Raw genomic sequence first — 25,435 nt, forward strand, 5'->3', positions numbered from 1 at the left:
CCAGTGGGCTGTGGATTTTAAAACGTGCCATCTTCTGGACTAATAAGAGTCATAGACAAGCACACTCTTTCAGAACACCCACTGTGGCTTTGAGAGAAAGCTCATTCTGCTTTCAGACAAGTCGGGGGTCAAGTGGCAACTTGAAATCCACTCAAAGTACCCAAGAAACATTCTCTTGAAACTGAATGACGACAACAACAATCTTTACTCACCCTGCCCATAGCCTCAGCGATGGACTCTACCATACCCCCAACCATGCCGCCCTCGCTCGCTGCCTCATTCAGAGTCACCATGATGTCGTCAACAGCCTCCTTCATCAGCTGGGCTGCTTCATTGATGGCATCGTGTGTGTGGGATGCCTGAGGACACGGGCAGCTGATTAACGTTACTGTGACGCCATCTCGGTTTAGCCAGGAGGTAATTCATCAGCTTGACAACAGCTCTACAGTGCACCTCAAGCTAGTAAGAACTCAGTGTCCAACTAGAGGACGTGTCACCAGGCTGGTTCCTTTCTGATTTAAGAACAGACATCATCCCTGCTGGCTAATAATTCAAACTTAGTCTAGTTTGTACAATTGTAAATCTATATCTCAGAATGTAGCCATAAAAATAAAATTATAAAAGCCTGGGGTAGTCAGACAATCTGATAAGGAAAAAAAAAAGCTTCTAAGGAGCTCATTTCAATGTTTTATGGCTGTAATGATGGCAGCAGAGTTTGAGTAAAAGCACAATCATTTCAGAATGGGATTAGAAGTTGTGCAATGAACAGGTTTAAAAAAATCACTTAAATCTTAAAATCAATTCCAGCACTAATATAGAAAACTTAAAAAGAACTCCTGAGGCTTTGTTCTGCTCAGTTTGATAATACAAATGGTTTATAGCTGAAAGAATTAGAGAAACTGTGAAAGAAGGGATTCATTAATGTGCAACAATGATGGACAAAGATGTTCCATTATTTTTGAAACTCGTTGTTTTCCATTCCATTACAGCTCATCTCTGAAGTCAGGCAAAACACAGCATCGACACGAATAGTAAAATTGACTCTGTGCACTACCTTTGGGTTTCCCCCGCCTTCCTTGGCAGCATAAAGCATCTGCAGGGCGGACTCAGCAAGCGTCTTGGTCTGGTCCAGGATGGTCATCTGCTGCTGATGGTCATGCAGCTTAGAGGCCAGGCCCACCGATGCCATAATGAGTGGCTCAAAGTAACTGGCCAGCTGGGTTACCTGAGACAAAGCATTTAGGACAGTAGTCAGAGAAAAGTTGAACCAAAACATACAAAACTGTGTGTTTGCCTCCTAAATTCAGAGGGAATGAAGAGATACACTGTCAGACTAGCACCTTGTGTCCTAGTTGGGCAGCTTCGCCTCGGGCAGCTGTAAAGACTGGATCAATGAGATGACCAATCTCCTGTACCGAGGATGTCAGCTGCTCCTGGAGTGCCTGGTGAGTTACAACAGCAGAGAATTACAGTAAAAGTCTCAACAGAAAGACTACAGATCTCATTAAGTTCCTCTTCCCTCTCACACAGGATACAGCTGATGGGGGATTTGAACTCACTTCCATGGAGATATCATCTCTGCAGGGTAGGGTCTGGCCAACCGCTGCTAGTGAAGCTTGCTCAATGTCCCGGATACACTTATTGATGTTATCAATGGAGTAATCACACTCCCTCTGTCCCGGTGCCTTGTCCCTGTCACCAGAAATAATGGGAAAAAAAGAGACAAATGTCTCCACCTTAATGTGCAAATAAATATATAATAAGAAAATCTGGAGATTTGAGTTGTAAGAAAAATGATGCTCATATCTACCCATAGCAGATTAGCTTAGATAAATATAAACAGTGAAAACAAGGAAAAGAAGCTTGCTTGGTTAAAAAAAATAAAGATCAAAAAATGAAAAAATATATATTCACCTAAAGCCCTAAAGCTCACAAATGAATCTGTAATGCAATCTGTAATCTTGCAGTCATATTATTACCATGGGCTTTACCAGGCAATCAGCACATAGTCACAATGGTCTGCCTAGCTAATCAGCCACTGGCTTGAAACTCATTTTTGTTATGCAGGCATGAGAACGCCATCATTTTTCATTCAGCTCCCGAGAGAAAGTGGCAACACGTTTCCTTCAAATGCTTGAATACTCGAAAAATACTGACAGTCAAGGTTAAATGTTAATGTCTGTTAATTGTAGGTCTTAGTTGCTGTGAGAGCTGATAGGACACCACATAATGAAATGTGTTTCAGATCCACCGTAGCGAGCCCCACCGTTCGCTAATCTATTACTAAGCAGTGGGGAACTCAGTAGCTATATACTAATGCAGCAATTTCCTGCTTAGCTGAAAAGATGTCACAAAAAAGTCCTCCAATATGAGAATTTATTTTCTCTCACTGCAAGGAAACCTTTCTAAACTTTGAAGACATGGCTGCAGAGACAGATATGATCACAGGCGGGATTAACACAAACCTAATAGAGGTGATGAGACTCTTGATGGAGTCAGAAACTGTCCTGGAGTGGCCGGCTAGTATGGACCAGGTGGGGGGATCTTTGGGGTTAAGGACCAGTGAGCGGGCTGTTTCTAGAAGGTAAGTGGAGCTATCGAGCATGGAGCGGGCTGAACGCACAATGGGCTCCTGTGCTGCTGAGCCCTGTGGAAATGAAAAGATTAGTGTAGGAGAAACAACGGCCCAGGTAACAGCTCGACAGTGAAGAGCTAGCTATACTGGTCTGACAGCTGTTAATATTCCTTGACTACCTGAGCGAGATCAAAGGTGCAATCAAAGGGAGGGATGAGATTAGACAGGCAGCTTTACACAGACTCACGAAGAAACACCTTCAGTCTTTATGATACGAGCAAAACCCCCCTTTGACAATTAGATTAACAAGCTGAAGATTAGAGCAGCTGTGCTAAGAGAAAGTGCCGTTAAACACTGCCCTCCAACAGATTACAGCCATAAAGCTTTTAGAGGACTATGCGCAAACTATTGCACTCAGATTAAACAAAAAATACATCCTTCTTTTTGAGCCTTTCCTTGACAATAACAAAAGGACCTCAATTCAATTTCCTCTCCTGCTCACAGCACAAACCTTTGCTTGTTGGCTCAAGTAAAAGGCAGTTTTTAAGCAAACTGAATACACAAGTCACAAACACTCGTTTAATCTCACTGAAAAGCGCAATATCTTCTGTAGGATGAACTGAACATTTTCACTGCTCCTAAAAAAAACAGTCACAGATCTCATTTGTGTTGTTGAAAAGATTTTTATTAACTTTTTTAACTCATTTAACTAGAAAAGGTGAAGGACATTTTAAAGGAGCATTATAAACAAGCATCAACTGAACGAATACCTCATTGCTGATCTGAGCTGGAATGCTTGCAAAATCGGGGTTGTTGGCAAAGGTCGTCAGGTTTTCCACAGCCTCGAGGAGCGGGGCTGTAGCAACGCGGCACCTGTTTCTATTCTCTTCGGAAAAATCCCCATCCAAGGCCTGAAATAAGACAGTCATGAATATTTGTTCATTTGGCTGTTTTTGTAAGTGTGTAACTACTTATACACACATCTGTATCTTCTCACTTGACGAAAAAGATATCTGTAACAAATTTACACTCAACGTTTTGATCAGTTGGAGAGTTGACCTTGATGGTTTTGACGAGGTTGGCTGTGGTGTTGGCCACCTCTTTGGCTGACTGGACAAACTGTCTCCTAGCCACTGGGTTGGAAGTTTTAGAAGAGGCCAGGCGACAGGCGTTACAGAGAGCCGAGGTGTGCTTGGCTACAATTGTTGCTGCAGACAAGACCTTATGAACAAATGAACCAAAACCATTAACAAAGAGGAACAGCTGTATAAAATAAAATTAGGTAAGGCATGGGGGCATTGATTCTTTAAACACAGAGGTCAGGTTTATTCTTAAAAACTGTATTTAATTAAAGAGATATGACAGAATTAACAGCAAGTTATTAAAGACTACTCAGTCTCCATATGCCAGGGGATTAATGTTCTGCAGCCTTTAATGGATCTTACCTGTGAGGGACTGCTGGCAGGATCCACTAAGTTCTGACAAGCCATCTGTATAGCTTGGTGGGCTCGTGCAAACTGAATGGGATCCACCAGCCCCTCGTGGCCTGACTGACTACTGGGATCAGAAACGCCTACAAGATAAGAGGCCTGTGGAGTAGAAAACAAAAGCGTGTTATGTGCTCCCAGTTACACTGGATACCCCCCAAGCACAAAGGGACACAAAGGGGAATACAGAGCAGGCCGTGGCCAAGGCTGCTACACCCACTCCATAGGAATGGGGTCCACATCTTATGAGTCTGTGGTTGGGACACCAAGAGCTGATAAATGTTGAACAACCATGGTCCATGAAAACCATCAAGAGAACCTGCACAAACACTGAAATTCTCTACGCCAACAACAATGCGAGTGCTTATATCTATGACTGAGTGGACAAGAGCTTCACACCAAAACCCAAAACAACACAAAACCCACACAAAACAACAAAGACAATGACTCTGTGTGGCCACCAACCGAGCACAACAGAAAGGACTGGATGTCCCACAATCATCTGACATTTTCTGTGGAACACACAAGAAGATGACCCCACTCCTCTGCATTTCAAGTAGTGATCCAATGTTAGATGTGTGATTCTGTATGGGGTAACACCTTAAATAACCAGGCTGAAGCTCGGTTAATAAAGAGGGAGCAAAAGCTAAGAAAGCCAGATCTTAAATGATCCCGGCCAAGTGCTCCCAGTTGTACTACTTAACCCCACCTACTAGGAACCTGCAAGACAACACAGAAGGACAACCAGGGGAAAACCCAGCAGTGCAAGGCCAAGGAAGAGATCCGTTACATCATTCATAGCTGTTGATTCACAAGGCTAATACCTCCACTGTTCTTAGACTGGTGCAGATCGATCCAATAGGACATCACACAAAGTTGGTACTAGTCAGCTGGCAGGGTGAAGATTGTTTAATGTCTGTTCTGAGTATGTCAGATATTTGCACCTCTGTTGGGTATCGACTAGAAGGGTTCAGGGCAGCAGTTCATGCGTGAAAGTGATTTCCACCTTGTGAAGATGTCTCAATTTCCTTTTACGCCGTATGTCTTGGGCTATGTCAACCTTAAAAATTGATAGCAATTTGCTTTTTTAAACAAAGTGTGTGTTTAATTCTAGGTATCTAAAAATAAAGAGAAAAAGGGAAGGCGAGCGCAGAAGCAGGGTAAGTCAGAGCGAGTTAGTATGGCGCTGTGATCTCACCTGTCCTGCAGCCTCTGTCAGCCCACACAGAGCTTTGGACGCCAAGCCCACGCTCTCCCCGAAGGCCACCACATCACCTGTCTTACAGTGCTGAGAAATGCCTGCCATTGACTCCCCTAGGACCTGAGGCACATGAAAATGGAGAAAATGTGGACAAATTAGCTCTTCAGCTGCCTACCATGTAAAATATTTGACAGTTAGTATACATAGTGCACTCAGTTATTTTATACGCCTGTACTTTTGAATTCTCCATGACGCTCTCGATGCAATCAAAGTAGGAGAGCTCGTTGACGGGCTCACTGGGGTTATCCAGCAGACCTCTGACAGCCTGAATACAGACGGAGACACAACAACTTAAACTACAATATTGCATTTCTACGTTGATATCCTTGGAAATTTATCAGCTACTTAATTCAGACCTGAGGCTAACATTATAATTATAAATTGATCTGTGCAGAGATAAATCATCATAATCAAGGCCTTAAATGAACAATATTAATATCATTTAAAACTATTCATAGTATAATCATCGTTAGGCTTCAGAATGTAAAAATGCTCCTGTTATATTAGTGTTGCTAATGCAGCTACTGCACTATTGTTCTGAATGTATTATCCAGCTATAAAACATGGCTATATAGGAGGAATCTAATGGAAAATAGTGGGAAACCATGAGAAAAAAATACAAAACTCATAAACTTTATTTAAAAAACATGAAATGCAGGCATGCATAGAAACCAGAAAACGTCTGTGTGGTATCCTGTATGTGAGGAAAGCTACCTCCAACTCCCTCAAGGCGTTGTCACACTCCTTTTGTCCTGCTGCTTGCTGTGTACAGAGCGTTATCAGCTGGTTAATACTCTCTGTCACCGCCCTGAAACACACAGGCAGCCACACAGCCTCTTTAGCTCTCACATGTGTCCTCTGCATGCACGCACAGGCTGGCTTCACTCACACATGCTTTTAGCCCCCCTATTCAAGCACGGCACTGCCGGCTTCTCGCTGCGATTGGATAACACAGCTCACAGGAGTGCCGAGATTGTCTCGAGTTTGTGTTCAGCCTTGCTGAGCACAGACAGGCTCAAGCCAAGGCTTCCATCTTCCTAATTAGACAGAGAGAAGTCAGTCAGGCCTAAAGCCCTGCGGGACCAGCTGCTTGGCTTCTCTCCACTAAGGGGAGGATACGTACTCCCCCTAGCAATGCCGAACAGACACGCTGTAGGAGCGGCATACAGATGTAGTAAGAAGCTGTTTTCTATAGCTATCATTACTTGCTACAGATCTTGAGCCAGGATTCACATGATATATACTACTGAGCTGTTCACCTCACTGGCAAATACAACATAGCATTCAGAAAATTTGACACATTTCAGGTACTGCTTGAGTTTTATCGCACCTTGCTGCCACAGCTAGGAGATTCTTAGCATTGGCTGCACCTGGATCCACAGACAGAGATTTGGCAGCCAGTAGCAGCTTACTGGATGCCATGGAGATGTTCTTCAGATTACCGATGACTTGGATCTGGTCATCCTTACTCTGTACATGCAAGGAAGAAGAAAAATTCAGGTGAATTTTGTTTTTGATGGTTTCAAATCTGTATTAAATGTTGTGTTACAATTATTAAACAGTATTGGTTAGAGTGTTCTACTTTACAGTAATGGCTATCCTCTTTTGTCACATAACAGGTATTTTTGAGTCTTTGATTGTCAAATTTATGTAATGTTTGTTTTTTAGTCAAATTAATATTGTGTGTATAAGTGACAATTATCGATTAATAATTTGTATGCAATATTATTGTGTTCCAAGTTTATTATATCAAAAAGCCTAACTCTAATTTTTGTTGTCACGGCTAAAAACTGCTGTTCTGATTAAAGAAGTAATGCACTTATATGAGCCTTTGTGGGTTTGACTTTAGTCTCATAAATTCCCCACAAAATTGAATTTTCTCCTGAAACTCAGAGTACCCAAGACCGTTAGGCTATTTCATGTGGGAAAGATTTCCGACAACGGTGCGCGCGCCTCCTTTCACAGAGCAGCACAAACCGGCTCTAACCAGAATAAAAGAGAAGCAGGAGCCTCCGGTGTAGAAAAGAACAAGGGGACAAGTTAATCAGAGTCTCTAGACTTTGAAACCGACACCTCATGGGTCCTCAACTGGCAGCTTCATTAAACGGTATCCACAAAAATCTATTTCAGCGCCAAAAGTGAAGAGGTGATTCCAAGATGCTGGCCTTGAAGGCATGGTTACAAAGAAAAAGCTTATATCTGAGACTATACACTAAAATGAGCCATTTGTGGCAGAAAAACACAAACGTTATCAGGGGAATCTGAAAAAAAAAAAAAGTTGTGGACAAACAAAATAAACATCTGAGGTGTTTAATTCCATGCAGACATGTTGAAGAAATGCGATAGCTGTTGTAAAGTAAGAGATTAGTACAGGTTAATTATGCAAATTATGCAACATACCTAGTTCGCCTTTATTCTGTTTACCATGGAATGACCAGCATAGTCTGGGTGGTGAGCGATCAGTTTGATAGTATTCTACTTAGACAGGAGTCAGGACCTACAAACCAGTCCAAGCTGTGGGAGTATCTTCAGGACACATGAGATAAAATTTCCCATGTGTACTAGTGTACATCCTCTTCAGTGTCTGATATTTAGAATTTTGAATGAATGAGCAAAATATTCAGAACAAGAACATCACACAAAGCATCTGAATACTTTAGAGCTCTTTGGAGGAATTAGCGTGACTAACTGAATGCAATAGCTTTTGGTTAGTAAAGTAATGCAAAGATGCACTCTGCATTTGAAGCTTTTGAGTTTACTTGATAAAAGCTTTAAATGAACTGCTGGCACTGGATCACTATTAAACTGTGTCACTGGAGCATGAAGTCTTTGTATGGTCATGAAACCTACCTGGGTGTGTCCTGCCATCTCAATGCCAGCATCCAGGAACTCATCAAAGTCTTGGCTAAACTTCCCTGAGGCTGCAGCCAGCTGGCTGCTTCTTCCACGAGAGGAGTGGACGACCTCGCCTGCGGAGTGGTTGAGTTCAGCTGCTGTGTGGTTCAGATCAGACTGAGCCTCTTGGAATGTCTTACTGCAGGGAGGGAGCTTCAAAGACAAGACATGCACATTAGGCCACACTTTGGAATATTAAAACTGCAGGCAAAAGGAAATATTCTGTTTGGGGATAAAGGGTCGATATATAAATACTCTCATGTCATTATGCAAACATAAAAGGCAAGAAATCCCTAAGAAAAAGCTTAAGCAACACTCACGAAGTCCACTAGTAGCTTCTTGCTGGCCTCGCCTATGCTCCTGAGGGCCATGTCAACATCCTTCTGGCCTGGCAGGCAATTCACACAATTATTAAGGGAGTGCGAAACAGCTTTGGCCACCTGCAACACAGTACAACATCTGTCAATGGTCCGTCATTAGTCATTCTAAAAATGTGCTACACAACAAAGCCCCAGAGCAAAGCTATATGTGGAGAAATATCTCAAATGCAAATTGGGCTCACGGCAGTGCACAATAATCCGTGTCACTAATTTATGCTGCTGTCACAGATATATGCCAAACAATATGTTTATCCCCTGAAGGGCTGCAGGAGAATGAACAATTTTACTCCAGCAAAACCTCTCCTGAGAGAGGGAAACCAGCCGAGAAATGCATAGCAGACAGGAAAAAAAGAGCAACACTTAGTAGAGGGGACGACTCTAATGGGAAAATCTTTACAAATCAGTAGATGAGGGAGACAGGGGCCATCAGTGCTCCTCAATCAATCAGTCTATCAGATCTATCAGATCTATCTATCTATCTGCTAATAAGTGGTATGCTACCTGTGCCAGTCTCTGCTGACTCTCAGCATCACCAGGATGAACCAGGGCCTGATGTGCTTCATGGATGAGCATGGCTGAGCCCTCCATCACACACTGGGCTGAGTCCAGCATGGCAGCTGCAGCCTGAGGCTCCTTGGTGCTGGCTGCCACACCTCGAGCGGCTTGAGCTAATGTCCTCAGAGCCTGTGCTGTTTCCCTAGCAGCAACACCTGTGAAAAATGAGTGACGATTTAGCAAATACATTAATTCCAGTGTCGCATTTCAGCAGCCCTGTTTAAGCAGTACTAACTGAGAGCTATGTGTATTTCTTGTCTTTACTAAAACTGTAATGACATTGTGCAAGTCAACAAGCAGGATTTCGCAGCACCACACTGTGAAAAAAAGAAAAAAAAAATCATTATACTCAAATAACTTCATTGTTTAAATAAATCACTTAATATGATAAATAAAGCCTCACACTGGAGGTCCCCTCAGCTTATTACACATAGAACTGGGGAAAAAAAAGAAAAAGCTGCAAATTGCATAAAATTGCATTAACCAGCAGAGTGGAGCCATTTGCTGATGGAATGTTAAATCCAGTGAAAAAAAAAGATTAATGAGTAGAGAGCAGCACCCTGGGCCACAGCATGAAGTACTGCCTCGGAGCACTCATTGTTATAAATGTTATTCTTTATCCGTCTTCATCTCAATTCCACTGAGATCCCCGTTTGAGCCAAAACTGACGGCAAAGCAGTGAAGCCATGTTGGATTCCCGGGGTTCGGTTCAAGGCGGTAATGACAGCACAAATAAAATAACATCTTTAGCTTGGTTTATCCTCAAGACTGACACTCGGCACAATTTTGAGAATTCCTTTTAAATAAAAGTCACAGGAAGTATTCCATATGTATCTAAATGGCTGCTCAAACTTCTCAGCCCCACTCGTGTATAAAATACACTACCTGTGTAATGTTCATTGCCTTGCGCAGCGCATGTCAGCAACTGGGCCATGGAAGAACCCACAGTCTTAGACGTACTTCCCAAATCCTGAGCGCATTTTTCCAGCTGTATAAGCGACAGAACACATAAATAACTCATTTGACTCATGGCTAAGATTTCTTTAGCATTTTGGTATCTCTACACAGCAGCTATCTCTAGCCTAATGAGATGGGCTAGATGAGAAACTGTAATTGTTTCTATTTACTGACCGTTTCTCCAGGAAGTGGTTTGAGTTGGCCATCAATGACAGACATCTTGGCATCCTGAAGTTCACTCTTGAGTGTCTGTACAGTTTTGAGGGCTAAGTCAATCTCCAGAGGGCCACAAGCTTCATGTGCCTTAAAAAAAAAAAAAAAAAAAGTAAAAAACCCCCCCACAGACATAGCTGTTACTTAAACACAAGCCATACGCAGCAGACAAGATGCAATCCTGCATGTACAGTGGGGCAAAAAAGTATTTAGTCAGCCACCGATTGTGCAAGTTCCCCCACTTAAAATGATGACAGAGGTCAGTAATTTGCACCAGAGGTACACTTCAACTGTGAGAGACAGAATGTGAAAAAAAAAAATCCATGAATTCACATGGTAGGATTTGTAAAGAATTTATTCGTAAATCAGGGTGGAAAATAAGTATTTGGTCACCTCAAACAAGGAAAATCTCTGGCTCTCACAGACCTGTAACGTCTTCTGTAAGAAGCTTTTCTGTCCCCCACTCGTTACCTGTATGAATGGCACCTGTTTGAACTCATCATCTGTATAAAAGACACCTGTCCACAGCCTCAAACAGTCAGACTCCAAACTCCGCCATGGCCAAGACCAAAGAGCTTTCGAAGGACACCAGGAAAAGTATTGTAGACCTGCACCAGACTGGGAAGAGTGAATCTACAATAGGCAAGCAGCTTGGTGTGAAAAAATCAACTGTGGGAGCAATCATCAGAAAATGGAAGACATACAAGACCACTGATAATCTCCCTCGATCTGGGGCTCCACACAAGATCTCATCCCGTGGGGTCAAAATGATCATGAGAACGGTGAGCAAAGATCCCGGAACCACACGGGGGGACCTGGTGAATGACCTGCAGAGAGCTGGGACCAAAGTAACAAAGGTCACCATCAGTAACACACTACAACGGCAGGGAATCAAATCCCGCAGTGCCAGACGTGTTCCGCTGCTGAAGCCAGTGCATGTCCAGGCCCGTCTGAAGTTTGCCAGAGAGCACATGGATGATACAGCAGAGGATTGGGAGAATGTCATGTGGTCAGATGAAGCCAAAGTAGAACTTTTTGGTATAAACTCAACTCGTCGTGTTTGGAGGACGAAGAATACTGAGTTGCATCCCAAGAACACCATACCTACTGTGAAGCATGGGGGTGGAAACATCATGCTATGGGGCTGTTTTTCTGCCAAGGGGACAGGACGACTGATCCGTGTTAAGGACAGAATGAATGGGGCCATGTATCGTGAGATACTGATGGAAGGAGCCAAAACCTCCTTCCATCAGTGAGAACTTTGAAGATGAAACGAGGCTGGGTCTTCCAACATGACAATGATCCAAAACACACCGCCTGGGCAACAAAGGAGTGGCTCCGTAAGAAGCATTTGAAAGTCCTGGAGTGGCCTAGCCAGTCTCCAGACCTCAACCCCATAGAAAATCTGTGGCGGGAGTTGAAAGTCCGTGTTGCTCGGCGACAGCCCCAAAGCATCACTGCTCTCGAGAAGATCTGCATGGAGGAATGGGCCAAAATACCAGCTACTGTGTGTGCAAACCTGGTAAAGACCTATAGTAAACGTTTGACCTCTGTTATTGCCAACAAAGGTTATGTTACAAAGTATTGAGTTGTATTTTTGTTATTGACCAAATACTTATTTTCCACCCTGATTTACGAATAAATTCTTTACAAATCCTACCATGTGGATTCATGGATTTTTTTTTCACATTCTGTCTCTCACAGTTGAAGTGTACCTCTGGTGCAAATTACTGACCTCTGTCATCATTTTAGGTGGGGGAACTTGCACAATCGGTGGCTGACTAAATACTTTTTTGCCCCACTGTAAATGTGTGATGTGAGATCACAGAATTAGACTCTAATTGGACAGTGAATCTTTTCACTGATGGCCTGCATCAGTGAAAAGAATCATGCTCACGGATACCTTCTGCGTGGCAGTCCGGAGCTCCGCCAGGCAGGTAGCTAAATTCTTGGCACACTGGCCCAGTTGCATAGCAGCAGCTTGTTCGGCCACTGTTGGAACTGCTGACTTTGCAGACGCCACCATCTTACTCCCAGGCTGAGAGACAGTAATAGAAACACACCAAGAAATGAGATTCCTTTGATAGAGGGTTACAGTCACTCACTGTGTCAAGGTGAAATACAAACCTGTAAGAAGCTCTGGCTGGCCATGATGAGGGCGAGTTGGGGGCCCAGCTCCTCAGGCTGGGCTTGGCTGCTCCTCATTCCCTGCACCAACTGGGGAATACTATCTGCTACCATCTGAAATTAAACACCACATAATGTTTGCTTCATATGCCACACCATCATGACTTACTGAGAAAGGTGCTAACAAGGCTCCCAAACAAGACACTCCCTGTGACAACATGTATTATATGTAAATACAGGCTATAACATTAGTACAAAAGAGCACATCACAAAGATTACAGGATCATACCTTGCAGCTGTGAACTAGCTGTTGGTGTGAGGCTGTATTTTTGTTGGATGCAGCTGCGTTTTGGGCAGCTGCGATGGTCTGTGTAGCAGCAGCCGCTGCCTGCTTAGCAGCGATCTGTTCAGAAGACACAAATGGAGAAAATGTAAGTAAGAGAGTGCTGCTTGGCTAAGAGGAATGTTCACTTTTGCTCTGCGCAGTATTATGCTGTCATGTTCTGTACTCCAACAGAGTTCTAATCAGACTAAAAGGGGTCACAACCAAAAGGTTTTGGAAGAAGAGGGAAATGGATGGAACTATGCTGCTCGGTCATGATTTCATGAAGTGATCAGTACTGCCTTCGCTTGGGCAGATTTCCAGAACTAAAGCTAAAAATAGCCTGGCTTACATTAATTCATAGACACAAGACAGGGTTTGAAGCAATGACGGGACTGAAAACAAAGCTGTTAAATGGGTGAGGAGATACTGATGGAAAGATATACGTAACACATGGTATCGTTATATAGAGAAAATTCACATAACCCTAAAGACAGACAGACAGACAGATAGATCAAGTGCCCTTGTTATTCTTTTGCAATTTTAAAGAATGTGATCAGTATACAAAAGAAAATTTAATGGCTTCTTCCTTTGAACTTAACCCACTCAATCAAGTTTCATGAAATTCGGCTTGGTAGCTTTTGCATAATCTTGCAGAGAAACAGACAAACAAACCCCACCTATTACACTGCCACTTCAGCTTGTGGCTTGTCAGTGGAATACATAAAGTGATATGCTCATCATGCTGTCTGTATAAAACTGGATAAATTAAGGGGTCTTAAGGGTCATAGTGTCATCTGTTATATTTGTCACATGCACTTGGATATGCTCAACATTCTGGTCTTCCCCAGCTTACATGCTGTCTCGATAGAGGATGCTATTACCATCATTAGTGTGAACATCTGATGCAAGAAGGATGACTGAGATGCTGCATGTCTGATAGCAGGATTATTCGAGCCCTCAGTAATGTATAGTTTATGTGCCTAGAAAACTGAACACTACACTGTGTGTTCTTGTGCAGAGAGCGGGAAGTCATTAGAGGCAAACTGATACCAAGGGCTAAATACAGATCTTTACACTTAGGTGGCTCATTCACAGCACTAATGGGGCTTATAGCACAGTGCTATAGGAAAGAGAAATAATACAAATATAATAAATTGCCCAGCAGTTGTTTCTACATGGTTATTTTCATCCTTTTCAGTGTTTTCTTTCTCCTTTTATTTTTACACCATCTTTCTTTTGCAGGTATTATACAATAACAGAAAGAGATGTTTGGGTCACACCTTTGTCAGTAAGGTGAAACAAGAAGAAGATTTATGTTTTGATCAAGGTCAGACAACAGAAAAAATGATGACACATTGAGTCCTTTAACTCACCTCCAGCCTGTTGACAATTTTTTTCTTTATTGCGTTCTGAGCCGCCGCGTTAGTGGCGACACGTAGCCCTTCAGCTGCCTCTCTGAGTCTCTGTTGCTGGTCTTCATTGTCCGGGTAGGCGGCTGCCCCCTGGGGGACGCATTAACACACATTCATGTACACATGTGCAGATGTGCACACGCGGACACACACTCCCTCACACATACTGTACTGCACATACAGAATCTAACAACAGCAATCAGATCTCAGCAATAAAAGTTTAAACAACTCTGGTTATGCAAGTTGTGCAATAGATGGAAAGAGTCATTTAGATCTGTCTGCTTTTTGACAGTTTCCAAGGAAACCGTCAGTGCCAGATCCTCACTTCCTCTTTGATAATGGCAGTGACGTGGTGATTAATGTGTCACAGATCAAAAACATCTAACGAGCCATAAGCAGCGTTTCACATGCCTGCGTATTTCACACTGATAATATCCTGCTCAGCAGTGCCAGGGGCTCATTAAGAGCCACTGATGCAGCAGCCTTTTTATTTTGGATGTGAAATGATGCTAGTAGATAGTGCATACAGTAATGCCAACACTTGTTTTCTATCAAAGGGAAGATATTCAGTTCAATTCCTTTAAAACTGTTCTAGATGTAACAACAACAAAATAAAATGCACTGCATCAAGAGCTAGGTTAAATTTTGTAGAATATAATAAGGTACAATAAAGTAATGTAATAATGACTGAAAGCTAACTGCTTTCAGTCATTATTACATTACTTTATTGTCTGGTATTATTGTCTGGTATTATGTTAACCACACTGCATTGTGAGGTTAAGCCTGATGCTTTCCTACCTTAGCAGCCTCCACCATCCGAGCTGTGGCATCAGCCAAGAGCTTGGCTGCAGCAAGCAATTTTTTGGAGTTGTCAACATCAACTTCTGCCTCTGCATCTGATCTCATGGCATTGACCAAGTCAGAGGTAGCTTGGGCTAAAACTCTGGCCTGACGGACCATCTCACCTGTTCACACGCAAACACCAAGTTAGTGCCCCGTATAAACATCAAAATGATCTATTACAACTGTTACAACTGAAATTCAGCTGATTTGGGCTTTTGTTCATTTACATTTTTCTTTTGTCTTTTCAGTGATGACATCTATGCTAATGAAGACAGAATTATTAGCACCTCCACAAAAATGTCATTTTTATTAGAAAGCCAGTGATTTTTAACACTCTTTTTCCAAACAGCCTAGTTTTAGTTTTGATACTTATATTACTTTAAAACAAAATGACAAAAAACAAACAAACAAAAAACTAAAGCTGGCAGGGTCAAGGGTTAGGGTCATTAGCCTGCTAAAGCTAATAGTCAATTGTGTATCATTTTGCTGGACAATAACCTGCAGTCCTTTGTTGTAGTTTTCAACAAGCCTCACACACATCTCCTAATCAACCCCAGCCCATTGTTCTTTGGCGAATGTCTGAGTCTCTGATGGTCTTCTGGCATGGACCGTGGTCTTCAATTCAACCCACAGATTTTTAATCAGATTCAAGTCACTCCTGAAGACCTTCTATGACTCTGTTGTGGCTTCTGCTATCTTTTATGGTGTGGTCTGCTGGGGCGGCAGCATCTCTGCTGGGGACAGGAAGAGACTGAACAGGGTGATCCGAAGGGCCAGCTCTGTTCTAGGATGCCCTCTGGACCCAGTGGAGGTGGTGAGTGACAGGAGAATGGCGGCTAAGCTGTCATCCCTGTTGGACAACGTCTCCCACCCCATGCAGCAGACTGTGACAGCACTGAGCAGCTCCTTCAGTGGGAGACTGCGGCACCCACGGTGTGGGACGGAGAGATTTCGCAGGTCTTTCCTCCCCACTGCTGTCAGACTCCATAATAAAGACTTTAACTGAACAAACACACACATCCATACATATGCAATAATACTAAGTGCAATAATCTTTTCTGGCATCGTTGTATTTTTACTCAGTTGTATATAGCATTCGTATTCTATTTTTATCTTATTGTATATTTTTATTCTATTTTATTCTACTGTATATAGTATATTATTTTATTCTATTCTGTACAGCTGTGTACTGTATTTATTCTTATTGTATTCTAATTTTTGCGTCATAACTTTTGCACTGTCCACTTCCTGCTGTGACAAAACAAATTTCCCACGTGTGGGACTAATAAAGGTTATCTTATCTTATCTTATCTTAAGTCAGGGCTTTGAGCAAACCAGTCAAAACCTTCTTTCAGAATCTTTGTATATCTTTCTTTCTTCGTGATTCCTTCCACCTTGACAAGATTCTCAGTTACAGATGCACTGACGCATCCCCACAGCATAATACTCCCACCACCGTGTTTCAACAGTGAAGATGATATTTTTTTTATTGTACACCACTCCCTTCTTTCTCCACACATCTCTGTGTTCAAAGAGCTCTAATTGAATCTTATCTGACCAAAAGAGATGCTTCCAGTATACATAATCATTCTCCAGGTTGTCCTTAGGATTCTTCAGTCAGGCTTGAAGGTATCTCATGTGCAGAAATTGAGTTGTTCTTGGTGTGAAACACGTCTCTCACTAGTTTGCTTTTCAGAGTCCTTGAAATCTTCCACATCCTTCCTCTGATCTGTACTTTGTGGCTTTGTTTGAATTTTTGACAATTTCTTGATGACTCTTTAACACAAACACCATAAAATAACTTGATTGTACAAGCTTCGAGCATTACAGAGTTAAAGCAAATCTTTGCACAGCAGTTGTTTGTGCTATGGCTCAATAAAAAGATCAGTTTTTCAGTGGGTTATTAATATTTCACCCTGGTCATTTTTATTTATTCTGATATGATCCACCAGTTATTGTGTGCAAACAGAATTAATTTATGCTTTCTAAATTAAAACTTTCTTGCTGTGTTAAAAAGCCACTCTGGAAATTTTGACAAAAACTTTAAATTTCGGAGACTAATAACGTAATTCTCAACTGTACATCTGTATCAGCCTTGACAGCCAGCATATTTTTTAAAAGGTTTTGGAAATATTGCCACCTATGAAAATGTAGACAAAACGCTTGTGAGGCCACTAAAAGGATTTCTAACACTTTGACTATAAGAGCGCCTCATTAATACATACAGATCTTCATTAAAGGCATAATTGATGTGATTGGACGATGACTGTTACTGGTAAGTTCGGCTCTCATTACCATCTTACATATGAGACTGTAGAGGTAAAACAATTTTTATGTAAATTTGAAAAATCATACTACTTAAACTTACACGACCAGAGCTATTACAGCTGTAAGTATTTCAGTGTTCGACAAATTAGCACAGTATATTAATTCATCCTAACAGGCAAACCTAGTGCATCAGTAAGAAATTTCTGTAGTCATGCAGGTTCACACCATCTTCATCTTCATCTACTCTCATAGCTAGGTTTCTAGTGAGTCATCCCTGTTCCCACAAATAAAACAATCTTTTGATATATGTTGCATCTCCACACACACCTGCTACAAAGAGCTGTGTTTCCCCACTCACCCACCTCCGGCTCAAAAATAGCTCACCCAGAGAAGACTATGAAATACATTTATATGCATTACAGCCTACATGCTAATTTCTTGGGATTCAACCAACACACTCTGTTGACAATCAACTCAACAAAGAGATTAAATGAGAAAAGCGTAGCAGTGCCTCAGCATTTAAACATTTGTTCTCTCAAAAAATCCCCAGGTCATGTGTTTTCTGTTAAATTTCAAAGTCTTCCTGATGCTGATTGGGACCAGATTGAGTACTCTGTAGTGGTTTTGGATGACATGTTTCCCATAACCCCTTGAGAATCGACTGTGTTTGAAAATTCTTCGGCCTCATGGTTCAAGCCATTACGAACAGTGTCAGCTTTCAAAACACGTCGAGGACTTTTAAGATCACTTAACATACACATAAACACAAATATACCTTCAGCACCTCTGTGATAAAGTCAAAACACATTAAAACAATTCAAATAAACACAGGTATTCACTCACCAGCATCACCCATGGAAGTGAAAATGTTTTCGGTCACGTTCATAATCGTATCCGTGGCCTGGTCATAACGTCCAATAGGCTCGCCGCAGCTGGCATAGTGGCGGACGTGCTGCAGGAGGTCGCTGAGAGCCTGGCTCACCACACCAGCTGCTGCCCCAACTTGCTTCAGCAGCTCACCGTCGTCGCTGGCCGAGCGGCAAGCTTTGACGCAGGTTTCCACGGAACGGTCCACCAACTTCCCGGCCTCGACAAGCTGCTCCTGACACACTGGGGAGCTGATGGTTGGGCTCACCACCTGCACCACACACAGATGTTGGCAGAAATAGTCAAAGGAAACAAAATAGAGACATTTTGAAGACACAAACTGCATCTACAATTAATCTTACCTCATCTAACCAAATGCAACAAGTGAGGCTTTAAAATAAAACATATTGCTACATATATACGGAATACATTTCTTTAGTTGCTATTTAAAGAATTCAACAAATACAATGATGACCTGCTTCAATTGGATAAAACATTAGTATTACATATTTTTTAAATATGTCATATAAGTCCCATATATATATTTTTTGGATCATTTTCTGGTTAATAGTTTGTCCTTTACCTACTGGGCTGCTGAGACGAACAAGTTTTACATCAGTACCTTAGTGCAGGCGACCAGCTGTGAGGTGGACAGGGCACACTGAGTGGCAGCTGCAATCACCCGGTTCTGCAATATGGTGTCTTCGGCCACCTGGGCCACGTTCTTGGCCTTCAGGACTAACATAGCAGCTGCATTGGCCACTGCTTTTGCCAGATTCATCAGGGTGTCCTGCAACATATTAATCAATGTCCTTCACTGAAACACAGCGCAGCTGCAAACATGTGACTGATGGGATCAGGAAAGTAAATGTTTTCATATTTTTTCAATCGATATAGAGTGATTACTGCACAGCTAATGCATGTGGAACAAGTGTAGCACATAACAGAAAGAGATAAATGGTTAAGAATTTTAGGCAGCACATCTGTGCTACTATGTATAGCAAATGGAATACAAACTATGTTAATGTAACAGAAGAACACTGTCTCAAGGTCAATGAGAACAAGACCGTGGATGATTTATGAGCCCTCTTCTCCAGGCATTAACACTAAAGAGAGTGGTATAAAAGCTGCGAGAGGACATCTAAACTAAGGTGTATATGGCATGTAAATGAATTTCAGAGTAAGAGAATAAATTAGGTAGCTAGAGAAGGCTACTGAAACGGTGCTGTTAGTGGAGGTCTGGAACAATGCATTGCCACTTTACTACTAAAAGCTCTCCTTCTGACACTTTGTTTCAAATCCACATAAAGTGAGGGTCTAATAATAAAGTCTGAGGTGATTACATAAGTTTGTATTGACATTTTTAAAGAGAGTTCAGAAAATGTGTGTGCCTTCCTGTTTGGCCAGCAGTGTCATAGAAACAGTGAGGGGGTGGCGTCCAACCTGGAACTTCTCATCAGTCTCGCCCTCCCCCATGTGACGGAGCAGGTCCCCGCTGGCTTGTCCAATGCTTCCTGCTGCCGTCAGCACCGTCTGCCTGGGCTGTATGGGAATGACATCATCACATTCATTACACAGGCTTGGCTTGCTCTCACAGAGGCTCCCATGAATTATCCAAACAGAATTTAGGATCAAAAAAATCATCCCCGTAAAACCTTCTGTAATACATCTTTGCTGGGACACAGATAAAAAAAAAATGCAGTTCAAAACTGTGTGTGCCTTTGTGACTACTGCGATTACAGATAAGGATGAGGTCCAAATCACTACAATAATCAGCAGGTGCCTCACCTCTGCGGCTGCGGGCTCAACAGATCTGAGCAGATCTGACACAGCTCCTGCCAGCATCCTGGCAGCACCCATGAGCTTGTGTCCACTGCCCACCTCATCGTCCATTAATGCCGCAAGCAACTTAACACCCTTAGACATTTCCGTCAGGTTGGAGGAGATGGTGGTGATGGCGCAGCCCACTGCTGTGTAGTCAGTTTCTGTCGGCTCACCTGCAGAGGATGGATAGCCATCATTACAAGCTAATCGGGTTACATCTCTGCTGTGCATCTTAATATGTTATGCTGTTGCCACCTTAATTTTGCTAAGCCACGGAGAAGCTTGTGTTTCACATGCTGCAACAAGCACATCAGTGCCAGTGCTGTAGCTTGAACCCATTTGAAATGGAAGATGAGCACGCTGACAAAAACGCTTTGTATTAGACAGAGAAGCTAGCATACGTGCAACCAAACAGATGGCAAGGTAAGATTAAAACCAAGCAAAAGGCTGGCTGGAACCTGACTGGCATTGCGCCAAAAATCATGAGGCGCTGAAAGAGACACTGGCAGTAAACTCAGCTTCAGGACAACAAGTTCAAGATTTATGAATCATAGAAATATTTTTGAGGCAAAATTGAGACATACATTTTAGTTTTAATACCATCTCAGTAACGCCGACTTGGAAAACATATTGATTTACACCATTTGCACTATGCCCAGTGCAGACTTCAGAAACCAAAGCTCATATATAGAAATTAATAAAACCAGAAAATAATAACATATGCCATCCCTTGTTTTTTCTTTTTTTAGTTATTTAGCATTTTCCCAGGCACTCACCTGCAGTGAGATTGACCACAGATGCTGTTCCAGCAGTGATGGCATCAACCTGAGAGTGGATTTCATGTTTGGATTCATCCACTTTGTTCTGAACCCAAACCCTGGATGCCTTTTGGTGGAGGAAAATGAGAGCTATTGGCATTCATCGTAGTGTGTGATTTTCAGCTCATATCAGCTTTCTTTCACAGGATTAAAGGACTAGGCTAGTACAACACCTATGGCTTTGGAAACACTCAAGCATTAAATACAGCCTCCACATTTACAGTCAGTCCTACATCCTAATTATATTTGAGATATTTGATGGACTTTGATGTGATTAGAATGCTTGATTCTTTTTAAGCCATCTTTGCTTTGCAAATCCAGAGGCTGTAATATCAGAAAGCACACAATCTCGAGTGTTAGAAAAGCACAACTCAAGGGATTGCTAGGATTGTGGGAATGTGGTAGAGTGCACCATCTATGCATGGTGCAACTGTTCTGAAATATTTTCCACAACTGAAGTAACTGGTTGTAATATGGCTCACCAAGTCATGGCCCAGTGGAGGCAGATTATCGACATGTCCCAGGTCAGCCTGGGCCTGCTGCACAGCCTGCATACTGCTGTTGATGGTCCCCATCAGGGCCTGCTGGGCTAGACTCTGACAGCAACAAACAACACAGACACAGTGTTTGCAAATGGCCTAACAAAAGGAGTCTGATTGCAAGATTGTGAAACTTTCTTGATCAGATTTCTTTAGGTCGCACATTTTTTCCTAAATGGCCCACAGGTTGGAAGCTACAGTTTCAGTTACTATCTGAATCAAAGCAAAAAAGAAAAGAAAAAACAGACCAGCATGTTTGTCAGCGCTTACTCACCAGTGGAGGCATGTGTCCTCTGTGCATTTGCCCTGTGGTGATTTGCTGCTGAGCAGAGGGCATAGTACCCATATTGAAAGTGTCAGGCCCGCCAATAGACCCAGACCGAATTATACCTGGAAGGGCTACCGAGCCGTGCTCCACACGGCCTACCCGATTGAACTGCTGCTGCAAAATTGTGGACCTTATTAAAAAATAAAAAGAAATAGAAAGCAGTAAGAAGAATTTTATAATTAATCACACCAAAACATTAACTTTATGTATTGTAAATAGACCGCATATTTGTAACATTTTTCAGTCTAATTGACCACTCAATGTACTTCATACTAGAAGCCACATTCACCCATTCACCTACATTAGGAGCACTGAGGTTTGGATCAAAACACCGACCATATGATTAGTGGCCAACCCACACTGTTTCCCAAGCCACAGCTGTTCCCTATGCACATTATATGCTTGTACATGCTGTTGTGGTCAGAAGGTTACTTACACTCATCATGGGCATGAATGTCATAGTAACTTTGGCCTTCAAATGGTTTCTTTGAAGTGTTTTTTGTGAAGAGGAAGAATTGTAGATTTCTAAGTTGGGAAGGCCTTTTGGACCCGTTTCTAAACAACTGCATATTTAAAGATCATCATTTCAAACAAATTTCTGAACGAAGAAGAAAGAAGAAACAGCCACTTCACAAGCGCATGGCACAACATAGAAGAGCCACCTCCACGGGACAAGACTCAGCAGTTCATCTGCATCTAAAGGACAAAGGTCACTCTTTCGAGGATGCCAATGTTCACATTTTGGACAGAGAGGACAGATGGTTTGAAAGAGGAGTGAAAGAAGCCATTTACGTCCACTGTGAGCGACCATCTTTGAACAGAGGCGGTGGTTTACGACACCAACTGTCTGCCATCTATAATCCAGTTTTGAGATCCTTTCCCAGACGCCTTAACGCCCACTTTATTTTCTGATCTGGTGAAATGATTTAGGTTCTAGTTCTAACATTTAGTCTTCTTAGTTTCACCTCCGAAGACCCGAACTCTTTCATGGCATGCATTTTTAATTTCTCTTTGCTATTTGGGCTGATTGGGACCTGATGATTGTGTAAAAACAAAGAATTATCTTTTTACTCCATTTTGTAAAGGGCCTGATATCCACATATGAGGACATTCGTTTATAAATTTCATTCGAACAGTGGCAGTATAATGTCCTTGTAAGTGGATATCAGAGCAAAATGTAGTATTGTGGTCCAGACAACCCAAAATGTGATGTCCGCATATTTGGACGCCAGGTCCTAGGAGGTTAATGATGTTCTTTCTGCTTGTGAGTTTTGCTATTTATATTCCTGTTCGTTAGTACTGTAAGAGTGTTACACACTCATTGTCTCATCTCTGAATAGTCAGCCTTTGTCTCTGTATTTGTTTACCTTTGGTCTTTGTCCAGTTTCATGCCAAGATCATAGGGCGTATATGTTTATCTTCTCATCTGTCAGGCTTTTAATCTGATCTTCTATCACATAAATTTACGTGTACGTCTAGACAAAATTTAAAAACTAAATTACTTGCATATGTAGGCATTTTAGAGTAAACTTTTCCCTTGTATTACTCAGGAGGATCTTTTTAAATAACTCTTCAAAATGATAATGTGACTGTTTCTAACTGAAATGACAAAAATGACAGAATTATAATTAAAACAATTATCACGCACCAACAACTGCTCCCACAGTACGCAGGCAACGTCAGAAGAAATACTGTACAAAAAAAAGTGTTTTCATGCCTAACTCAACAGATGCTCCTGACTCCACCAGTTAATTACGGCTTGTTTTGAGAGGCAGCAATTATGTTTTTGTACTGAGAACCACAACATGAGTCAATTGGTCCACAAGCAGCAGGAATATGATGCCCCATTCTGCCAGAGCGGTTTCACTGACAGCCATGTGGATTTCCAGTGATAACAAATTTCCAGATTCTGTGTGACAGAGCCCTAGTCCAGCTGCTTTACCTCGATTTCCATCAGTCACTGAGCTACACTGGAAAATCTGGACAGACAGAAACCAAATAGGAAAAAAATACCCGACTAAAACAGCTTCTAGCAAGCTGTTTCTTTTTTTCTTTTTTTTTTTTACCGGTGTGATATCTTGACCTCCAAATGATGCAACGTTTTTTTCCAAAATAAAATTATATTCTAGTAGCTTTACCCTGAGGCAGCTTTTATAAAAATCACACAACTACCCATTTAACAAATTGTATTCTGGGGTATCGAGAAGAGCATTAATGTTATTGTCTCAGGTATAAAGTGCTGTTTTTTGTGTTTAATTCTAACATCATGTCTCTCGGGGAGTACACTGCTGGGCAGGCAGAAATGTAATTACATGCACAATTAAACAGTAAGCTTTAAATTCATGAATAACTAGACTGTGTGAAGAGAATCACAATGGTCAGCATTTTTATACACTAGATACTACTCACTTCTTAGGGGAAACTGATTCCTCCAGCATGGTGGATTCCTCATCCCCCTCAAGGCCAAAACGATCCTTACTCTGCTTCTGCAGAGCGAAGTTTAACAGACACCAGTGAATACCGTGGGCCGAATATGTGAAGAGGTGGATGTATCTCATATTGATTCAGATAGATATGTGTTTTTATTTTATTTTCAACTACTTGCCTTTTTAAGAATGATGTCAATATAACCAGCAATGAGTTGGGATATCTGCTCTCCCTCTGTAGTCTGGACAGAGTAGTAGCTTTCCTGGTACTCTCCAAAATCCTTCGTAATGCAAGGAAGAGTCCAAAGATTCAGGGCAAGACAAGTTAGTCATTTGAAATTATTTTATAGTAACATCTACCCAAGACTGCAGAAATACTCTATTCGTGATAAAACCCTTACTATCTGTGCATAGATTAAAAAAAACAAACAAAAAACCCTTACTGGGGCTGAATAAACATGGCAGTACCTTCCTCATTTCTGCTCTTAATGAAAAAAAAAAGTGACATGCTTCCACGGAGCATCCGATTTCTCCAAAGAGCTGATTAAAAATGAGATGTAGTGAATCTGAAAACTGCTCACTTCAAAGCGTTCCACAGAAACACGTGGGCGAGTATTCTTAGTTTAAATCAATGTTGGCAAATATACCTCAGAGTACTTTGCATAATCTATTAATCTTTAAATGGAGTAGACCCTTTCCAGTACAGAAAGAAAACAGCCAACAGCTGGTAAAGAAAATTGAAAAAGGTTTCAGATAAATAAAACATTCAAACACAGTCTCCCCCCGGGTATCTATTGTTAAGTCAGAAGAAATAGCCGGCTAGCAATGCCAAAAACCATTCAATATTGCAGTCTGAGGTCTCTACAATTTTTAGGATTCTGTTTGTATTGGAAAGTGAAGAAAAATGGGGGAAAGAGCAAAGAGTTGTATGTATCACACTCTGCATACAAATAATGCATAGGACTAGAAGTGTATATAACAGCACACTCTAAGTGGAGCTGAGGACACAGTACCAAGGTGAAACTCTTAGGGGAGGCTGCCCATCTCTTGACTGTTGTCAGTGGCCATTCCTGCACCACGTCCTTCGTCTTCTCATCCACCCGCATCACTGACTCTTTGGTTATCCCCAACAGCCGCGGGACCAGCTTATTTTTACCCTTCATCTTTTCCTGTCAAGTAAGAAAACATCAGACGACATTTATGTCAGTGCTTAAACACCTACACAGATGATTCATTCAAGGCGCAAATGCAAGATCATTGTTCCGTTCTCCCGATGCTGCTGTAATACACATGGCTGTGTCTGTGGCTTGAAGCCCCACTTGGAGGAGGAGAAGG

General features: G+C 41.9%; 1 protein-coding gene and 1 long non-coding RNA gene across 4 annotated transcripts in view; one reads left to right on the top strand and one right to left on the bottom strand.

Moving 5' to 3' along the window:
* The window catches only part of tln2b (talin 2b), a 94,396-nt gene that overhangs the window by 14,930 nt on the left and 54,031 nt on the right, over nucleotides 1-25,435 (bottom strand). For 2 of the 3 annotated variants that reach the window (XM_085461833.1, XM_085461835.1), the window contains exons 10-41: nucleotides 25,114-25,269; nucleotides 24,280-24,381; nucleotides 24,084-24,160; nucleotides 21,621-21,804; nucleotides 21,290-21,403; nucleotides 20,766-20,874; nucleotides 19,954-20,162; nucleotides 19,609-19,707; nucleotides 18,788-18,955; nucleotides 18,142-18,436; nucleotides 14,986-15,152; nucleotides 14,149-14,277; nucleotides 12,740-12,853; nucleotides 12,451-12,564; nucleotides 12,227-12,361; nucleotides 10,285-10,413; nucleotides 10,039-10,141; nucleotides 9,100-9,308; nucleotides 8,539-8,658; nucleotides 8,174-8,371; nucleotides 6,654-6,793; nucleotides 6,038-6,131; nucleotides 5,499-5,588; nucleotides 5,261-5,383; nucleotides 4,021-4,164; nucleotides 3,611-3,796; nucleotides 3,346-3,486; nucleotides 2,466-2,647; nucleotides 1,560-1,692; nucleotides 1,341-1,442; nucleotides 1,055-1,225; nucleotides 213-359 (exon numbers count right to left, since the gene is read on the bottom strand). In XM_085461833.1, coding sequence (XP_085317959.1) covers nucleotides 213-359; nucleotides 1,055-1,225; nucleotides 1,341-1,442; nucleotides 1,560-1,692; nucleotides 2,466-2,647; nucleotides 3,346-3,486; nucleotides 3,611-3,796; nucleotides 4,021-4,164; nucleotides 5,261-5,383; nucleotides 5,499-5,588; nucleotides 6,038-6,131; nucleotides 6,654-6,793; nucleotides 8,174-8,371; nucleotides 8,539-8,658; nucleotides 9,100-9,308; nucleotides 10,039-10,141; nucleotides 10,285-10,413; nucleotides 12,227-12,361; nucleotides 12,451-12,564; nucleotides 12,740-12,853; nucleotides 14,149-14,277; nucleotides 14,986-15,152; nucleotides 18,142-18,436; nucleotides 18,788-18,955; nucleotides 19,609-19,707; nucleotides 19,954-20,162; nucleotides 20,766-20,874; nucleotides 21,290-21,403; nucleotides 21,621-21,804; nucleotides 24,084-24,160; nucleotides 24,280-24,381; nucleotides 25,114-25,269 — 4,584 coding nt within the window. The remainder of the gene's footprint in view (nucleotides 1-212; nucleotides 360-1,054; nucleotides 1,226-1,340; nucleotides 1,443-1,559; nucleotides 1,693-2,465; nucleotides 2,648-3,345; nucleotides 3,487-3,610; nucleotides 3,797-4,020; nucleotides 4,165-5,260; nucleotides 5,384-5,498; nucleotides 5,589-6,037; nucleotides 6,132-6,653; nucleotides 6,794-8,173; nucleotides 8,372-8,538; nucleotides 8,659-9,099; nucleotides 9,309-10,038; nucleotides 10,142-10,284; nucleotides 10,414-12,226; nucleotides 12,362-12,450; nucleotides 12,565-12,739; nucleotides 12,854-14,148; nucleotides 14,278-14,985; nucleotides 15,153-18,141; nucleotides 18,437-18,787; nucleotides 18,956-19,608; nucleotides 19,708-19,953; nucleotides 20,163-20,765; nucleotides 20,875-21,289; nucleotides 21,404-21,620; nucleotides 21,805-24,083; nucleotides 24,161-24,279; nucleotides 24,382-25,113; nucleotides 25,270-25,435) is intronic. The other variant, XM_085461834.1, reaches the window with a different exon arrangement.
* On the top strand, nucleotides 353-1,633 carry LOC146704589 (uncharacterized). Its single transcript, XR_014921190.1, has 3 exons — nucleotides 353-417; nucleotides 990-1,445; nucleotides 1,531-1,633. It is a non-coding gene; the product is annotated as an uncharacterized LOC146704589 (long non-coding RNA).

The sequence above is a fragment of the Copadichromis virginalis genome, linkage group LG7, assembly GCF_057382275.1.
Source record: "Copadichromis virginalis isolate Kocher_CV1m ecotype Utaka linkage group LG7, C_Virginalis_male_GT1.1, whole genome shotgun sequence".
NCBI lineage: Eukaryota > Metazoa > Chordata > Actinopteri > Cichliformes > Cichlidae > Copadichromis > Copadichromis virginalis.